Raw genomic sequence first — 19,684 nt, 5'->3', positions numbered from 1 at the left:
CCGTAATCCATCCCAAACTCCTAGAAATTCAGTCAAAACTCCCACCATGTTCATGAGTAGCGATTCGCATACGGTCGATGGTTTTTTTTACTTTCATCGTTTGTCGTACAAATATTTATGTTAACACAAAGTTTCCACTTCATAATCATAACACTTCATGCTAAATCACAAAGCAACAGCTCACTCGACAGCTCATTCATAAGTCAAATTAGAAAATATTCCATGAAAAACGCTGAACGTTGATTTCCATATTTTTTTTTACAATTAATTTTCCAATCGACCAAATTAAAAGTTTCTCGTTCATTTTCATATTTCCGAGTATTCGTATCTCGGTGCACATAATTAACTTATGCAACCGTGTGTTTGTTGTAAATTTGTTTATTTTTGCATTTACTTACTATGAGGTGAGTGTTGATTCAATAAGCAGCTCAAACGACTGATCAATTATAACGTTATTGATTTTATAATGAACATTAAAAGCAGCATTTTAAGCACGCAAAGCTAGAGCCAACTTCTCGTAATCAATTTAGAATATTACAAAAAAAAATCGTAATGGGATTCTATCTCTCTCCCTCTCTCCACATTCTGCCTGTAATTTTCCGGTTCAATAACAAACGTATACAACACACAAGTTCTTTGAATGGAACTGCGGTTCAACCACATTTTCCAGCATCCATTGAAACCAGCATCAAAGATAAAAATCAGCAACATCATCAGCAACGGTCATTGCCAAAGTAAAATTGAATAATTTTTTTTTCTCCGAAATTTTTTTATTAAAAAAAATATTTTGCCGATATTGTTAATGTTCTTTTGATTATTTTTCGGAAATATTAATGTCACCATAAAATATGTATGGATAATAGGGGCAAGATAGCAAGAGTGGAAATATTACCGACACTTAATGCAGCATGGAAACAGTACAAATTGTCTCCAGATACAAATGTTTGCATATTGAGTGGCAGCGAAACAGGAAGTTCCGGTATATCAGCAAATTTAATGAGGAACAGGAAACAGGTCTGTTTGGAAATTTTTTTTTCTCCATTTTATGAAACTGCTGGCAAAATAAGCTTTGACGAAATTCTGCATTTTTCTCTCTTGATACAGTTAGAGGCAGTGAAATTTTAGCGTTAATTTACTTCAGCTGTTTTTCAGCTGATCCACACACACAATTAAAACTGTTTATACTCACGTGCGTGTAGCAGCTTCAACCGTATATAAACGGTTTTGATTGTATGTGTGGATCAGCTGAAAAACAGCTGATGTAAATTAATGCTAAAATTTCACTGCCCCTGACTGTATTGTCCCGTTAAAAACAATGTGTAACTGTACATAACCCGGTGATCAAAGTTTATTGCTAGAAGACTATGGCAATATGTAATGTACTTCACGACGTTTCAATTGTCGGCTTGAATGGACTAAATTCAAATGTTGTGAAATGTTGTGTTATACCTTCAATGCTACTGCACTTAACTCTCATTCAGTGAATTCAGTGTTTCAGCTAACAAATCCATAATAATCATTTACACAAAGGAGCAGAGCTGTGATTTAACACAGTAAAATATACTTACGTAATTGTATAACTTCGACGCGTACCTCCATCGTGCTAGGAAAAGTTTTCAAGGTTAACTGTCTGAAGGGGTAACCACGGTGGAATATTTTGGGAAGAAGAAATGGAACTTTTGGAATTTCGAATGGAATTTTGTGGAAATATTGGATTTTTAGTGGAAATTAAATTGATTATTTGGGATTGTTCCGTTGGCTTGGCCTTGACTCCGCTTCAGTTTAAAATCTTAATGTTTAATTCGCATTTATGTTTTAATATTATCACTACTGAATCCACCCAATTTTTGGAAGTGATTGGAATTTTTGGAACATAAATTGTTGGTACAGATTTTTGACCAGTGTTTACCCCTTCGTAACTGTCCCTATGGATCTTTAGTACCAAACCTTTGTACTTCCTAAGCCAAAGTTACAGCACTAAAACACTAAGTTACAGGCGTAGAAAAATAAGAACTCACATTACAATTCAAGTATTTGCTGTAAGCAGATCAACAGATCATCTGAAATCAGCTGATTTTTCTTTTTGTTTGATAACGGCAGAGTCAAAATAACCCAAAATTATATCGGCTAAATTTGAGGTTTTTGGACAAAATGATGTATGAAGGACTTGTTCATTATCAAAAATAGGGGGCACCTTCCATACATCACCTTTCGATTGGACCACGGAACCACCCGGAACCACTCTAATATCTCGTTTTTCAAACGGCTGATTTCATCTGTTATCAACAACAACTACTAAAATGAGCACTAACTACAGAAAGGTCTCTTATAATAAACTTTACGCTTAAACTGTTGAAATAGTAGATTTTCCTATTTGACACTGTGGGCAATAATAAAGAAGTAGTAGATTTATAGTGTCTTTTTCTCACTTACTGGGTGATTACTGGGATGGTTGTACTGGCTAAATATTCATGTAGAAATATTCATGTAAAAAGCAGTATTACTAGCTTGTTATACGAATTAGTAATGCGAGAAAAAGACGCTATTAAAGATTACATTCCGATTCCTGCTAAACTTATCGAGTCTACCACCCCTGCGATCTGTGTAAACTCCATATATTAGGACTTGTTAAATTATACTTCATTAAGTTTAACAGAAACTCTGCTATATAAGCGAACACTAGCTTCGCTACAATTATCTTGGTCGTCATCGTCAATACCATCTTGAGCAGAATACCTCAAGAACTGAAACCATTTTAAATAACTTTGTCATTTGATATTTTTAACGTTACGCTTCAGCGACGGGCCATTAGAGAATAGTAGTGTATCATAGCATATAGCTACTCTTTACTCACCGGGCATCCTCAGATGGCCTCATCACAATCACTACTTACCGCAACAATATTTTACATTCTACTTACTCGTTGCTCTTCCGTAGCTTCTATCCTATTGCACTGCAGCCCTGTCGTACATCCGCGTTTACCCCGAAAGTAGTTGGAGACCACGTGACATCGATAAAATAGCAGACATTGCTTTTAACATCAATCGGAGGACGGTAATGAAACGTCCTATGAAAATGAAACCGGAACAGCTGACCGAATTGGATGAACAACCCGACGTATTCTACATCGACTCAATCAAATTTGTGACATTGACCAAGGCATCAATGGCTAGAGGAATCATCAGTAAGGATGATGTAGCCACAGTAAAGGATTTTTTCAGTGTTTTACTCGAGAATTGTCAGCAATCGTGTGTTGTTGAGCTGAATAACAGTTATTTTGCATTTTGGCACTCTGACGATAAATATTACATGTTTCAACCGTTGAACGCTTTCCACAAGTCTTCGAAATGTGTTCAATTGACATCGTTTGACTCCGTTCAGCTTTACTTGCAGAAATTCTATATTACCACAGAAGCTAAAGCTGAATACGTTTTCCATACGGTTGACTTCTTGAAGATTAACGACAATGTCTTGAGTCCGGAGGAAATATTGAAGAACTTCCACAAAGATGCAGCAGGGAATGTTACCGGTAGAAGTGGAGACTTTTCTTATGACTCCATTGGTTCAGGAAATGTTCCTCATAAGATGTGCTTGATGCCCACCACGCATGATCCGAACGCGACCTCTTTTGACGAAATAACGGAACATACGTACATTCTCAGATGCCCAAAGACAATAGATCGAGTAAGTTTTTGGTTCCAGACTCGCTTTGTTAATGCACATTTGTGATCACGTTGAATTCTCCCTTTCCAAGAGCGGAAAACTGTCATCGACGTGCATCGCTGCTATCGTAGTTCTTCGAGTCAATCGTGCCTTTCTCTGGACAAGTGACACGCTAAGCGACATTCTAGACCTAGGATCGAAAATCCATAAAGAAAATCTGAAATTGAAGCCAAAGGGACAAACGGAAATTCGTGTGTCAGACATAACGGGGAAAATTCAATTTCGTTCGTTTGAATGTCTCGTCGAATCACAGCAAATCTTCTTCGGCAAAGTTGAGTCAACCGTTGCAAACATATGTAACATCGAACAGGGTCTGACCGAGTTCTTTATGGCTCACATTGCCGGCGTAATTGATGGGCCAAATGTGGTGGCCGTTTGGAAGGAGAAGGACTTTTACTATATGTACGACGCTAAGGCTCGGAATGGCTTCGGTGTAAAATTGACGAAAGAAGAAACTGATGCTGGGGAGATTGGTATGTCATGTGTAACCAGATTTCAGCACTTAACGGATTTGGCCAAAGTCTACATCGAAAATGTACCCAGAAAGGAACGCCAAGATTACTACAAAATCACTCACATTGTGCTGAAACCGTTTTTGGGGAAAAACTGGCATCAATGGAAAGTTGCGTTGCCCGGTCAGTGGTGCTTGAGAGCCGAGGAGTGTTTACAGTCGAAAGAGAATTTACGAGTATGCGTGACGGCTTTGCTGTATGCTCAAGATATCGACGCGAAGAATTGGAAAACGAAAACCGTAGACGAAATCGCTTCGTCGGGCTATGAGGGAAGTGACTATTTTCATGGCGAAAGAAATTTGAAGAAAACGGAAATGGAAATTGTCTTAAAGGGGAAGCAGCCAACATTTATTACCATCGATCGGAAAATGTTCCGCTATGTCGTCAATGCACTTGATAAAAATATTGAGGACTGTCTTGTGAAGGGTGAATCGTTTGTCCACTTCCTTTAGCCATACAACTTGAGTTAAAGAGATTCTTTAATTATCAGGCTTCAGCACGTTCTTCGAAGGAAACAAACGGGGAATTTTCACTTTTAACACGAAACGGACTTGGAAATACTTTTCCATTTGGAAATCGAGCAGTAACTGGTTCGCATTCGGTCTGTATAAGCACCGCAACGAAGGTAACCTGGAACGAAATGAGCTTTTTATAGCAAATTGTTCACAATGAAATTTGCAGCTACGAACGATGAAAAACAAGAATGCTGGTGCGCTTTACGATTCACTAGTCCGATAGACATGGCTAAGTCGCTAACAGCCAATATAGTTATCAGGAAAAATCAGGAGGTTAGTGTTAAAATCCATGAATGGTTGTCGATTTCAATCATTCTTGTGATAAAAACCCTCGATCTCGAGACCATTTTTGACTTGTTGGGGGAATGTCTAATGCATGCAGGTGAAAACATTTTCAGTTTTCATTACGATCGGTGACTTTGAATGAAGAAGCTCCGAAAATTGACAAGAAAAAATTGAAAAATTTCAAAGATCTAAGACCATCAACCGGAAATGCCGGAATACTTCGCCTTGGTAAAAACTTTGATTTAATCGGGAGTGAAGACGATATTGGAGTTACGTTTGCACGGAACACCTATAATATTGCGGCTGTGGTTGCAATGACTCTAATGAAAGATTGCTGGTAGATTTTTACGCAAAGCAGAACTAACAAAAATTATTTAGCATGCTGGATAGACAGGATAGACAGGCAGTGTATTACCGGAGATGACTATCCGTCTATTTATGCTAAATAATTGAATATCGATTAAGAGTGATATCGCCAAATCTTCAGGTGATTAGGGAACAAATGGTCTCCGATTTTAATGAGTGATAGCTCGTTGGATTCGTCTTTCAATTCTAGGAAACACGTGTCTTTCACTTTTTCTAAAAAAAATTGTTTTCTGTGAAAAGCGTTCAAAAGTGAAGACATGTCAGAGGGTACCGAAAACAGTTTTTCGACAATAACTCAAGAAAAAATTATTTTAAATTGTTGTAATGTTGTACGAATGTCGGCCTTGGAAAGACCTACAGGTAGAGTATACGCACCGCTTGGTGCGAGTAGATCCACGATAGTTATGACTAAAAATGTAGTGAATGTTCGGAGAGTCCGCCTTCTCTGCAGCTTCGATGTTCCACGAAACTGAGTATGGGGTGTTGTAGCTGGCCTCACCCACTATCGTTCCACATATAAATAAACCCAGTATTGTGCTGCAAGCCCACAGAAGTGTTGGAAAAAGAGTTGGTGCCAAAATGCAGATTTTTTCCTTCTTTCCGGGGGCTCTACAGCTGGAACAACAACTGGAACGGTACTATGGCAGTCATTTTTTATCGTCAACTATTCTTTTACGTTATCAATACAAAAACGCGTCGCTATGCCACGAATATATCAGATCCAGTGTTAGTAATATCAAGAGAAAACTTATTAAATTTTTCTCGGAAGATTTTAGTCAAATAAAGTGTTAGCGTATAGCAAATGACCTCAGGACTCCGGAACAGTAATTAGTTTTTCAATCGGACCAATATTTGCTACGTGATAGGAGTTTGGAAAAACGATATGATCAAGTGATCACTTTTGAACGCTTTTAACAGAAAACAAATTTTTTTTTTAGAAAAAGTGAAAGATCACTCATTAAAATCGGAGACCGCTTGTTCCCAAAGTTAAAAAAATCACCTGAAGATTTGGCGATATCACTCTTAAGTAAGTTAACTAGTCATACTTTCTGCAGGACCTGGTCGAATTACGATGTCTGGGACATTCTGAAAATCTCGCAAAAATCATTTACCGACGAGGTGAATAAATTTGAAAATTTCTTCATAAAAGTTGGCACAACGATAATCAAGCTGAAAGATATCCAGACGAATTTGTGGGAAAATGAGATAGAAGTGGATCTCGGTCAAGGCGACAACACGCTGCTGTCTTTCAACCGAATTGAAGAGGCAGCTGCGATAAAATCAGACTACCAAATCAAAAGAGCAATAAAGGCCGGGATGATGACTGATTCTCAAATCAAAGTTAAAGAAGAAACAACAACTGAAGACCAAATCGACGGTGCTGCAACAGGACCCATAGAAAATTTGGACAATAAAACGGAAAGAGCTTGTAGGGTCCAGCCAACTATCGAGGATCCACTGATGGAGGAAAAACTGGTTATCGAAGGCTTCATGAAGAGGTTTAAGAAACATCGTCATCCCAATGCCATTCTCAGAAGCGAGCAGGTGCAACTAGCTTTTTGGAAAAAAGACGGCGCATTTTTCGTATTCGATTTGCGAGACGCTGGCAAGGCTGGTTGTACGAATGGTAACCTAGATAAATCCGCATGTCCGTATGTGGCCTGGTTCGATTCAATGAATGGATTGTTGGAGCACATCTACACCAATTTAAGCGAAACACAAAGCAGCAGCTACGAACTCATTACCTTTAAGCTGAAAGCAAAGATTGTGAACTCGAGTCACAAGACTTGGTACAACTTCTCGTTAGTCGACGACACCACTGACCAATGGATGATACGCTCGTTGTACGGAAATCTTCACAAGCAATGTGCAGTGACTAGCTGCGTGATTGCGTTAATATTTGCCTCCACTTTGGAACCCTCCAATTGGAACTCATCGATGCTGGATAGCGTTCTTAAGTATGGGCGTAAACTGTACCGGAAGAGCATGAAGACTAACATAACCGACGTGAAATTGACCACAATCGTCACACCATTCATCATCGGATGCTATGAATTTTCGTTTACCGCAGCATTGATGAAATGCGGAGCAAACGAGCAACAAATACTCGAAAGTGCCATTACCACTTTGTTCGGTCATTCAGATTTTGGGGTCATTTCATCGAAGGGATACAGTGCGTCGATCTGGCAGCAGAACAATTCGTATTTCATCTTTGATCCACAATTGAATGGAATGGCGTCCTTGACTCGTTATTCGAATATCGGCCGGATCTGTAATCACTTTCTGTTACACGTTCGCACTGCAGTGACTGGAGTCAATGTATTCGAAATATTTAGGGTAAATTGAACCGATCATCCTTTCCCATCCTATGTCCTTAACACGTCTCCAATTCAGATTTCCATTTCGAGTAAAATCGTCAAGAAAGACGAATGTCCTGTGGACATAGCGGCCATTTCAAGACTCACCAATCAAGTTACTCTCGATGATGACAGGACCCTTAGAATGTTGAATGTCATATCTGACCACGCAAAATGGTTAGAAGTGGGAAAAAGTCTTCCTGCTGAAGGTGTTCTCATCGCAGCATGTGCTTTCGGTTGCTACAAAAATCCGGAATATTGGACATCCAACTTAACGGAAGAGGTTCAAAACACCCAAATAACGGAAAATTTGTTCAAATTTAATCCGTCCCTGCTTTAGATTCTGAATCTAGGGGAAAGTATTTACCAAACAGCGACCAAACGCTCGAATTTAGGTAAAGCTCCCATCAAATTAGATCAAATGCAAGGCGTGTACCCGTTCAACGCTAGAAGTGCCATTCAGATTCGAATTCAAATCTTTGAAATAGACGATGCGGCGTTACAAGACAATGTGTCCGACGCGGATTCGATTAATCCGAAAACCATTCTGACCGAATTCTTTCAGCTGTATGACAACGCACTTTTATCATCAAAAAGTACAGCCGAAGTGGCATTGACTGCTTCGAAGTTTGGAGGACGCTTTTACTTGTTCTCCTGCCAACCGATCGATATTGATGTGGACGAAACACATATTGGCCAGTCGAAGGGGATGCTGTTACCGTTCGAGAATGTATACGAACTGCAGTCGTTTCTAGAGAGCCACTTCGGCGACGATAAAAGTCTTGAGGACTGGCTCGAAATAAAATCGTTGGAAATTGTGTTTGTTCCGGTAGAGTGCGTTGTGGACGCGAATCAGAATAATGCCATCCTCACCAGCAGTCTCGGTCAGGCGAACATTTTGAGTTCAACATTAAGCGGTGATCTGTGCACGTGTAGCTCAGATCAGCAGGGACATATAGAGAAGGTGTGAATTAGCAGCCATTAACTCTCATCTTTTTCCACATTGCCCAGTCTTCCTTTTCCATTTCAGCATGACTGCTTAAACCTTGCAGCTATCATTTTGTCGTCCCAATCCGACATCAAATCTTGGACCAGCAAAACACTCCACCAAATACAAGAGTACGGTTGTGCTCTGTACCGTGATGCTCGCATAGAGAAGAAGGTGCAACGAGTCACAATTGACGAATTTCCCGAACGATTTTACATTGACCATGTTGAGTGGAAAACCAAAATTTTCAGAAAAGAGACAACCACATTCAAAAACGTGGACCCACAATTCGTCACCAATGAGATTGCGAAAAAATTAAAATCAAAAACATTCAAAAAAGGAGTGACGGTCTACTGCAGCATCGGCACAAACAGTTTCTGTTTGATTATCAAGGAGCAGGATCCAATATTCTATTGGTATGATCCGAACGGTGCAGTAGATCCGAAGAAGGAAGTACGAGCGTCAGTTTGTTGTTTTGGTAGTATGGACCTTGTGGTTGGCCACATTTTGAATATCTGCACGATCCTACAGAGTACCGTATTTACAGTAAATTTCATCATTTGCCACAGCATTTGACTTTCAATAAACTGAACAAATTACTGATCAATCGAAAAAAATCGAATTTAATGTTCCGTGAAAAGTCTGCGATTTACATCGACTCCGATATTGTTGTGTCGTCCGAATCACTACCACTTTTAATGCTGTATGTGCCGTCATTGACTCGCGCTAAACCATTCGAGCCACCAGCATTTTTATTCAGCGTAAACGTCCTATTCGACACTTCCGATATCGATCGGCTGCGCACCGTAAATGTTCCACCACTTTCAACATCCGAATCAGTTTCGCTTACAATCGTCAACGATCCAACCTCAACAGAACCGACTGCTCCATCAGCAACTGTTTGATCGCTATCGTGCGTTCGATGGTTCCCATTTGCAATGTTTTCATTCTTCAAATCGTCCGTTTCATTTTTATTCGGTTGCGGTTGGTGCAAGATGTCGTCAATCCTCCGAATGATATTTCCCAACAGTTCGGACGAATTAGGATTCACATTTTGTTTCAACAACATCCATCGATCATCGAAACTGTCTTGACAAACCGGTGCTGCCGTGGCACCATTCGATCCATCCGTTTTGTGGGACAACAGTACTATTCCACCATTCGGTCCATAAAGTGCTGCGCATAGAAGAAACAATTTCGGATGATAGTCCAAGTGGCTGATGTACGAGCCTCTCCGATTTTTCACGTGTGGAACGTTAAATGAACTTTGCAGCGATCCGGTCAGAATGTTGTACATGTGAATGGTGTCCCCAAGAATGGTGTAGACTGTTGATCCACACGGTGATATTGTGAATTTATTATTTATCCGTCGATCGTCGTCAGTTGAGCCCAGAGAATTTAAAACAATTTCGTTCGTTGTGTCCAAGCAGACGATTTGATGAGTATTCAGTTGAGCGTACAGTCTTTGTTCGTTTTTCGGATGAAGTTGAAGGGAAGAAATGCCGTCGTTCAGTTTTGGAAATTTCCTGTAACAGAACCGAGCACAATTACGTGGTTCATTGAAGGCACTACCGCCTAAGAGCAGTTATACCTAGAGAGGTAATTTCGAACAAAATTACGTAAAATATGTGGTCCCAACATGAAACGAAGGGTTTGATAGTATGTGTTTGCCCTCTTTATTAAGAGTCACTTTGCAAAACTTTGACCAGCTTATATGGAATTTGAGACCAAGGGATCTCCGAACTTTATGAGTTATATCCGAGGTTATATCTCGTTCAAAATCTTGCTCCAGACTGAGTAATTTGTAAAAGAATTTTTTCTTCGAACTCTTCCACCTTAGGTGTACACCTCTGAGAAAAATGCACTACACCGGATGGAGCGAAAGTGCTATATTCTCCTCACAACTAATCGGATAAAATCGGAAAAAATTCTGCTTAGTGGCTCTAGCAGCAATTTTACCGGGAATAATTGACGATTTTCAAAGAGATTGGTAGGACTGCATTAGTTGTATGTGATATCATCACTAGGCACCTAAATTAGAACCATAGGTTACGATAAAATTTCGTCGATTTGGGGTGGACTTCCACTAAAGTAGCTCCAACAATCTGCAGTGACACCTATCCAAGGATGTTTTTCCATAGCATGGTATTACTGAGGCTAGGCTGTCTTAACATATATACCATGTCATGGACATGTGTCACAGCAGGTGATCAGGGACTCGGGAAAATCACCTATTTTTTCACCTAAAATCATTGATATCACCAAGAGGTTAACATGGACCTGGTGTTGTGTATACTCAAAATGTGCGTCTACGCCTACGAGGCTAGCTAAAAAAGTTTTTTCTCAAAATTGTTTCACTCGATTAATCGCAAGAAATCGATTTTGGGGGTCTTTTGGCAGATCCTAACTTCATGACCTCGATCGTCTGCAACAAAATAAATTTCACCAAACGTAGTACTACGTTTTACTCGCAATAGTTCAACGAATCGAATGAGCTATAACTCAATAATATCCGTGACCCCTTGTCCCAAAGCTGTTCGAAGATTTCGCGATATCACTCTTAAGTGAAACTATCAAAAGCTTCAGCACGTACATGTATTGGTGTAAAATCGTACGAAATGTGTATCGTATACAAACTGATGTTGGGAACACATTTTATCCGATGAAATACCAGTCTAGGTATAATTGGCCTAAGACTACCGCAGTGATAGCTAAAAAACTCACCTAGTAACTTGGAAGTTGTTCGAAATGGTTTGATAGGACCATTCGAAAATAAATCCATTCCAGTCACTTGAATAGAAACCGTTGCTCTTCGTCGGACAGACAATCGATGTAATGTAGTTCTCATGGTCGTTAGACTCTTGTAGCAGATCGAAATTCTAAGGAACAAATTTGCGGCTGGTGAGTGTTTGATTTTTATGATTTCTTGTTTTGCGGGTCATTTACGTGATCCAGTCCAATTTTCCACACTCGTATCGTACAATCTCGTCCCCCAGTAACGGCAAATAAACCACATCCATCCGTTGATAAGTTAACTAAGAATTTAGCAGTGTATAAAAACGAGGGATGTGGAAGAATCTGCGATTACAAATCGAAACATTTATTTTAATAAACAAAAAACCCTTTTTCTATCCACTGTATGCTGGGGTGACTATAAGGGGATATACCATTATGGAAGAATGATAACAGCACAGTTCACTTCAACATTTATATACAGAGAAAAAACCGTTTGTATAACTAACCGTAAGTGAAATTCCGTCCTTTTCGATAGTCCACAGAATGGCACTTCGGTCCGACGAAGCCGACACCAAATGTAGCGGAAATGAATTTTTTCTTTTATCCACCAACCAATCTAAATCATAAACAAAATTGGTGTGACCACGTAATGTGTTGATAACTTTTAAGTCGGATACTGTTGCTATCTGAATATTATAATCTGAACAGAATGAATATGCGAGAAATTGACCATTGGGACTGAATTTCGATGCCAAGCATCCTTTCGACGATGGCTGTAGATGGGTTTTGTGTATGGTGTTCGGATGCTTGCATATCTGTATATTCGGGTGAATTTATCGCGGATGTTTCAACATTTTAACGTGTATATGGGAATGGAACATTAAACATTGGTCTTATACTTACTTGACCCGGTAGTCGTCGTAGAACGTTTGCTGTTGTGATGCTGGCATTTTCTGTGTCAGTTACTTTCTGTGCTTCGGATTTTATTTTACGAAATTCGGTGTTTGGTTGATTGGTTGCTTCTTTGGGGAAATTGAGTCGTGATTCATCAGATGGAATTATTCCTTTCACGGTAACGGTAAGAGTTGCAGGATATCTGCAAGTGAGATACGATGATTGCGTTCTCGTTATTTGAATTTTTCAATGTTATTTCCGTCTCCTGATGGTGTCCATTGCCCATTTCGTGCTTACCTGATTCTATTGAATCGAAATTGGTCGTAGACGTTTAAGGAACATTTTCGCAATAAATTCCGCCGTTGATAGCGATACAACTGCAAACAGCTGCGTCTATCAACGTTGGACGATTTGTTTCCATCACCGGGTCTCAGAAATCCCCAGCATACGTAGTGCCAGTCATTTTTATCTCGGGAAGCTTTACTGAAAAACAGACTCGACTCACTGGAGGCTGTGTCCAATATTTCGAAAAATATTATGATGTCGTCGTGCATCAATTGCGTGATGCTTTCGTTGATGATCAGAAGCTGTTCCCATTGACATTGGAATATGCTGAAAGTCAGACACGGTTCACGATTAGTGGAACTGATGGTGATTTTTGAAACGAACGGTCAATTGATTTGTATCGAGCCAATGCTTCGATAATCCTTTTCTATCAACATTTGTCCCATTGTAACCAGTACCTAGAACTTGTAAATCGACATCCCTTCGTCATGACTGCTTGAATGGTATCTTTCTCATCAGGTCCTTGCGTCTGAGTTCTCCCATTTACTTTTCTATTTCTTAGCAGTTGTCCACTTGTCGTATCTATAATAGAACAACGCACCACTGGCTTATGGACATTGTAGTCAAATTTTAGTTCGCTACTGGAATGAATGTAAATCCCTGGAACATAAAGGAAGTGTAACATCGACAGGTCAACAGTTACCAAACTAAAAATTGATTTCGAGATTCCAAATTGATTTACCTACGAGTCTCTCTATCTCGTCGTCCCTTTGAGTGGTTCCTCGTTCAATTTGTACATCAGTCATTTCTTGAGTTAATTTGTCCTTCTTACTATCACTAAGCTCACTCTCTGTATATGTTTCACTACCCGAGTCGATTGAATTCGATTTCGACAATTCACTCACGGAATGGTGTAATGGCATCTCAGTCTGTTTCTCTGGCGATTTCTCATGAACAATTTCGTACTGCGGCTCAACGTGCTGGCGAGGTTTTGGCAATGGTTTCACTTCTTTTAGTGATTTGCTTTCACTTCGGAAAGATGTATCCGTTCTGCCCGAACTCTTTGGCGATATTTCGTCGATGTTTGTTATAATCGTGTTTTTCCTACTCCTAGCGAAAAACATTTTCGGTTCTTCGGCTCGGTCAGAATGGGCACCGGAACTGCCAGACGGCGATTTAAGTTCAAGTAGTTCTATTTCCTCTCTCTTAGCAATGCTTGGTTTCACATGTTCCCTGTTGTTCGATTCAGAGTCACCGGACGACACCGACATCTCAACGATATCATCAACTTTGGCGAAATGCTTTCTGCTTGTTCCCACTGAATCGATCGACAATTGTTTGCGTGGTAATGGTTTGGGTGGAGATAATGCCCGATGAACATCTGCTGTGCCAACAACAATAATCGGATGTTGTTGTGGAGATGATGTTACACTGGACGATGTAACCGAATTAGCACCAACAAATGCAGTTTTCTTCTTATGGAACATTTTCTTTGAAACTTTTTCCATCGAACGTGAATGTGAACCATTGTTTAATTCATCTGTTGATGTAGAACTATCCGATTGGATTAAATTCTCGCTTGAATTATGTGCCATTGTTTGAGTTTCGATTAAACTTTACTTATTAAGCTGTGATATTTTCAATACCGAACATTTGTTCAATGAACACGGACCCGAGAATAGTTTTTTTTGTTTTTTTCCTCCGTTCGGGGAGGAAAAATCGAATGTGTAAGAATGTAAAATGTGAACTTTATTCGAATGGTTGTTGTTAGATTGAAATAAATTATTTCGTTTGGAATTGTATGTTGCCAAGGACACCGCGTACAGTAATGAGTTCGACGACATAACACACCGCATGTTGCTATGGATTATAGTACGGTCGAATGTACAATAAATTGAAGCGATTTCGGGTGAAAAATGTTTGTTCATTTCAAAGTCGAATTAGTTGTAGAAATCAAGTCAGGCATACGCATTATGTGAACAGCAGAAGAAAAACCTTCAGAGTTCGTTAATAAGAAGAATGCTGGACTTTAATCCAAGTCCAAGCTATATTTCGCAGGGTCTTTTTTTGATATGCTAAATTTATTAAAAACTTTCTAAGATTTTCCAAAAATTTTCTAAGATTTTTCAAAATATTCTAAAACTTCTTAAGATTTGCTAAGCCTAAAATTTGCTAAAAATTTCCAGGATTTGCAAAACTTTTCTAAATTTTTTAAGATTTTCTAAAATTTACTAAAATTTTCCAACGAATAATACTTTGCCTATTCGCATGTGCGAAGAAAAGCCAAGAAAAGACTATTCGCGCATTGTGCGAATAGCCGAAGCATTATAAAGTGACTATTTGCACAGTGTGCGAATAGCCTCTTTTTCGCTATTCGCACACTATAAGGTAAGGAACATGAATCTAAATGAATCTGAGAACAGTATTCGTTCAGAAACTAAAAATATAAGTATGCAGAGATGAAATAAATGGAGAGACTACGACATAAATGACCAGAATTAGATAAAATAGGACCTATATTAACTTGAGATTTACAAAATATATTTAGCTGGACCTTTTTTGAAGGTATTTTTTCGTTTTATGAATTGTATAGTTGAGGTGTTTGTTTTGTTCCTCCTTCTCATCCTTCTACAAATTGTGGAAGAGAGAAGTTTAGTCTGATACAAGTAAATTCATCCTTCTACAAACTGTGTAAGGAAGGAGTTTGGCTTGTTCCTACTGAATTCATCCTTCTACAAACTGTATAAGGAAGGAGTTTGGCTTCTTTCTACTGAATTCATCCTTCGTCAAACTGTGTAAGGAAGGAGTTTGGCTTGTTCCTACTGAATTCATCCTTCTACAAACTGTGTAAGGAAGAAGTTTCGTTTGTTCCAACTTAATTCATCCTTTTACAAACTGCCTAAAGAAGGATTTTGGTATGTACTGAATGATTGAATGATTTTCGGTTTTTTCTTGCTGAATTTATCCTTTGACGAAATACGCCACATTAACCTTGACGAAAGATTAATTCCTCAAAATGTGCGAAAGATGAGGCTGTCTTCTTCATTTTTCTCTATATGGCCAAAAATGTGCCATCATGGCTTCACGGATAAAAATCGATTTTAAGAATGTGTAGGCCAAAAACTGACATTTTAAGTTCAAAAAAAGCTCAAATCAAATTGTTTATTTTCCAGATATATCTCGGCTTCAAATTGAGACCATATTCAGTTGCTGTAACAAATTTCTTTCTTTGCTAAAATTTTCTTTTTGCAAAATAAAATTGTTTTCATCAAATTTTTGAAAATCAGATCAATTTATTCAAAAATTGGCCCTGATATTCCCTGAAGCCATCGCAAAGAAAAACTCACTAGACTAGACTAAAATGTCTCCAATAGATATATATGTGTGCAATATACCAAACCCTACACCAAATCCGTATATTATACATAGTGTCCGGTCAGGTCCTCATATAACCGTTTATACGGTGAGGTAGAGCGTTTTATTTTAACAAAGAATCGTTTGTTTAAACCATGCTACGTATCAGATTAAAAATATTGGGGTGACCAATGCAGAGAATAAGAGGGGATACAAAAAGTATTTCGTGCAAAATGTCGAAAAATTACTTTTTAATTACAAAGAGACCAAAAAAAAGACCGTTTTTCACACGTACAAGTCTGCGATTTGTGGAGTGGAATCGTATTAACATACTGATACACCGATATCCTATTTCATGGATAACACTGCATTATATAGTTCGATAAATGACTGTGAAAACCGTGAATAAAAAAATCCCCGTTCCCGTTTGATGAAATCCAACAACCACATTATCGATTCTTTTGGCATAAATTTTGATTAGAATTTAATCCCATGTTAAATACCCGATTCGGGATAAATATATGCGCCTTTGAATGAACTGGCAATTTATGTTTTAATATTATTAATGTTTTTGCGCGGTACATTAGCATGCAGGCACATAGAGAGAGTGAGATACATTATGATATTGTTGTATTAGGCGTATCAAGGAAATTCTTAATTAAAATAATGTTACAAGAGTTTAATGTATGTTCGTTCACTCTAAATTAAATTATGAAATAAATTTGCATTTGTTTTTGCATGATGCTATCGTCTGGTTATTATACATTTATTTAATATTTGTGTTTTTGTTGCGCTATCAATCGTATTTAAATGTGAAACATGGTTAATGAGAATCAAAAATATCATTTCGGTTAAACCAGTCAGATATGTGGCGGGTATTATTGTTTAGTGTGACTTATCATGTTGGGGAGAAGGGTTGACAAGAGTTGTCCGTCTACAGACGGCAAGTATAAAAAACCGCTACAACAGTCCAATTATATCGAGTGTGTTTCTTCTGATCTAAGTACTTTCAACAGATTAATTCAAAATCTTTTACTTCACTTGTTGCCATGTACATTAGAGTGTAGCGTTTTGACGAAAGTATTTTGTTTTTAAGGCCTGCGACTAGGTTCGATGCACAATGGTCCCCTGAACACGAAAAAAAAAATTGAAGTTCGAAGCTTCCATGCGCACCTCTGAAAACTATTTTGAAAAAGAGGACATTTCGGCATCAAAAAAGAGGACAAAAAGAGGACGCCTTGACATTCAAAAAAGAGGACGAAAAGTGAATTTCTGACACGGAATTACAGCAACTGTACGTACATGCTCTTTGTGCAACTATTGTGTAATTTACACCAGTTCATGCTAAAAACAAAAAATTCTGTGTACAATATGCATTGAAATCTTCCTGATATTCTTTTGGATTCCTTCTCAGTGATAACATCCACTCCATATTACCTGAATACAGACTTCGTTTTACCTTATCCTTGCTTGATATTCGGTATCTCACACAGCGCTACGCCGTTCTTGTAAAATGAATAACTTTTATTTTAATGTATGAAAAAATGAGGTGGTAAAGAATGTGAGCGGAGCGAGCGAATTTTTTTTTTGTGATGAAGATTTCGTTGTATTACCGTTCAGAGATTCTCTGACAGAGAAGATTATTAGTTAAATCCGCGCAGCGAAAATTTTTCGTTCTTTAGGTATGAGATGCATCAAATTTACTTAAATAAGAAGAAGAGCTGAAAAAAATAGGACAAAGACGACGTCTTCTTCAAAAAACTGATGTTCTTAGAATTTTTGTAAAAAAGATGAACGAGATGAAAAAAGAGGACATGTCCTCTAAAAAGAGGACGAATGGGAACCCTATGAAAACCCAAAGTTATAGGGAGATCAATTCTGGCGACTGTGTGGAAAAAAACTTTGTTAAGTGTATTTGATAATTACTCGTACAGACCGTGACTTCAATTTGGCATTCTTTAAAATTAAATTTTTTTTTTGACTCACCGATGATTTAAAGCTTTGTGAAATCTGTGACTGGGAAGCAATATAGTGGTGTCGTAGCTTATTTCAAAGGGAATTTCAAGAGCTTTCAAACGAATATAGACTCGACGTAAAGTTTCACCGGGTTACAGATTCGTTGACCTTCTAGTGTGTTAAAAATGGTACTAGGAAAAACCATATTTTTTAATTTTTCACAGAATTTATGCAAAAACGGTTCCCAATTGTTCTCAGTATTGTTGTCCACTTCGTTTGAATTTGTTAAAGATTTTTAATCAGAATCAAATTGATGTAATTTACCTGCGATATACATGTTGTCTACGGTTTCTAATTGTTAGACGAAGTTTTCTTGTCTTTTCTTCAGTAATGTTTCATTTACAAACTCCAGCTGTTTATTGAAATTAACTTTCAGGAAAAATTACTTGAGCTCTTCAAGGAAGAAGATAAATAATATTGAACTAGTCGCGTGTTTTTTGAAATGACTAACCACATGAAATACACTTATCTGAGAACTGATTCTTAGAGTAGCAACCTTTCCAAAACCTTCTTCAAATTGTATGATGTTCTTGAACAAGATAAGACAAAGCAAATCTTAATGCATCAACCCAATATCACCAAACAACAGGTTTTTACTACAGGTTTGACTTCAAGCAATTTCTCTTGGCATATGGAAGAAGTGAGGGCTGCATGTGAAAATGTCTAAAATTAACCGGCAAAGATAGATGAAAACTCTGGAATCCCTCATTTTCGTTTTCGTTTTAACGACATTGAAATCAATTTTACTGCCTGCCCCATGTGAGAATTGAACATTACACAGCAAAAATGATCGAATATTTTTGGTTAATTTTTCTTGCATTTCTATGTGAAATTCAACTTTTACATGTGGTAGGCAGTGAAACAGAATACATTGGATGCTGCTGCGTATAGTTCATTAATTCGGAAACAGTTTTGCGATACTCACAAACTGCGTCGTGTATTTTTGAGCTACTTGCTTCGGTAACTGAGTAGTTCTGTAACTTGCCGTCGGCTCGTATTATACAATATCCACAAATGTCAAAAAGACCTTGTTGCTCAAAAACACACTTACTAGTTTGCTTTTAAAACAAAATTGTTAGCTCATGTAATGAATTACTTTCGCAGCATCCAATGTAACCTACTGTTACCATTAAGAACGGGGACATAGAAAATTCTGTCTTTCAGTTGGACCGCATGAGCTTTGATATGTTTCAGTGGGCGATTCTAGCGATTGGTTGGAAAACTTTTCCAGTCTCTTCACACTGGCAACCGATTGAATTTCAATGGACGCACAATTTAGACGCACCCAAGGATGTAGTTTGAGAAGGTTAAGTACCAATCTCGAGCCACTTCAAAATTATTAATGTTTGCATCTGGAACAACAGATGCTTTGGAAATGCAATCTGATCAAATAATAGAAAATCAAACAAAATTTCGACATTTTACATGATCTCCAGTGATCAAACACTTAGACCACTTAGACCCAAGGAGTAACAGATTCATTGACATTATTGTCATATGCTTGTCGTTTGTTAGAGGCGATGTCAGAAGCCTAAATAAATTGTCGATAGTTTTCTGTGAGTCTTAGGACTTTTCTTTTCAAGAATCTTCCACTCTTGTAAGGGTTCCCAGAATAGTCCTCCCGTAACAATTTCGAAATGAAAATTCCAACAA

General features: G+C 38.2%; 2 protein-coding genes across 3 annotated transcripts; one reads left to right on the top strand and one right to left on the bottom strand.

The window, feature by feature from the left end:
• The first annotated feature begins 191 nt into the window (after nt 1-191).
• Nucleotides 192-9,357, top strand: LOC119066555. 2 transcript variants are annotated; one of them, XM_037169100.1, is made up of 12 exons: nt 192-404; nt 633-734; nt 864-1,014; nt 2,938-3,684; nt 3,755-4,661; nt 4,726-4,860; nt 4,917-5,023; nt 5,149-5,372; nt 6,457-7,738; nt 7,796-8,041; nt 8,099-8,722; nt 8,789-9,357. In XM_037169100.1, the coding sequence occupies exons 1-12, from the start codon at nt 400-402 to the stop codon at nt 9,320-9,322; spliced, it is 5,064 nt and encodes a 1,687-aa protein (XP_037024995.1). In that variant the 5' UTR covers nt 192-399; the 3' UTR covers nt 9,323-9,357. The 2 variants fall into 2 exon arrangements, with proteins under 2 accessions (XP_037024995.1, XP_037024996.1); XM_037169101.1 differs by lacking the exon at nt 633-734.
• LOC119066560 (jouberin-like) lies at nt 9,348-14,455 on the bottom strand. Its single transcript, XM_037169108.1, has 8 exons — nt 13,404-14,455; nt 13,120-13,321; nt 12,674-12,988; nt 12,386-12,578; nt 11,989-12,297; nt 11,693-11,824; nt 11,471-11,625; nt 9,348-10,272 (listed from the first exon to the last, which is right to left on the bottom strand). Exons 1-8 carry the CDS (start codon nt 14,254-14,256, stop codon nt 9,396-9,398), a joined length of 3,036 nt encoding a protein of 1,011 aa, XP_037025003.1. The 5' UTR covers nt 14,257-14,455; the 3' UTR covers nt 9,348-9,395.
• Nucleotides 14,456-19,684: the final 5,229 nt, after the last annotated feature.

Source organism: Bradysia coprophila, chromosome IV (genome assembly GCF_014529535.1).
Source record: "Bradysia coprophila strain Holo2 chromosome IV, BU_Bcop_v1, whole genome shotgun sequence".
Classification (NCBI taxonomy): Eukaryota; Metazoa; Arthropoda; class Insecta; order Diptera; family Sciaridae; genus Bradysia; species Bradysia coprophila.
This window is presented reverse-complemented; position numbering and strand designations above follow the sequence as displayed.

Excerpts from the sequence above, each read along its gene's own strand:
- LOC119066555 (XM_037169100.1), top strand. Across the intron at positions 5,024-5,148 it reads TTATCAGGAAAAATCAGGAG|TTTTCATTACGATCGGTGAC; the intron begins GTTAGTGTTAAA and ends AAACATTTTCAG. Across the intron at positions 8,042-8,098 it reads CATCCAACTTAACGGAAGAG|ATTCTGAATCTAGGGGAAAG; the intron begins GTTCAAAACACC and ends TCCCTGCTTTAG.
- LOC119066560 (XM_037169108.1), bottom strand. The coding sequence starts at position 14,256 with ATGGCACATAATTCAAGCGAGAATTTAATCCAATCGGATAGTTCTACA. Across the intron at positions 12,989-13,119 it reads TGTCGATTTACAAGTTCTAG|CATATTCCAATGTCAATGGG; the intron begins GTACTGGTTACA and ends TCTGACTTTCAG. Across the intron at positions 12,579-12,673 it reads TTTCGATTCAATAGAATCAG|ATATCCTGCAACTCTTACCG; the intron begins GTAAGCACGAAA and ends TCTCACTTGCAG.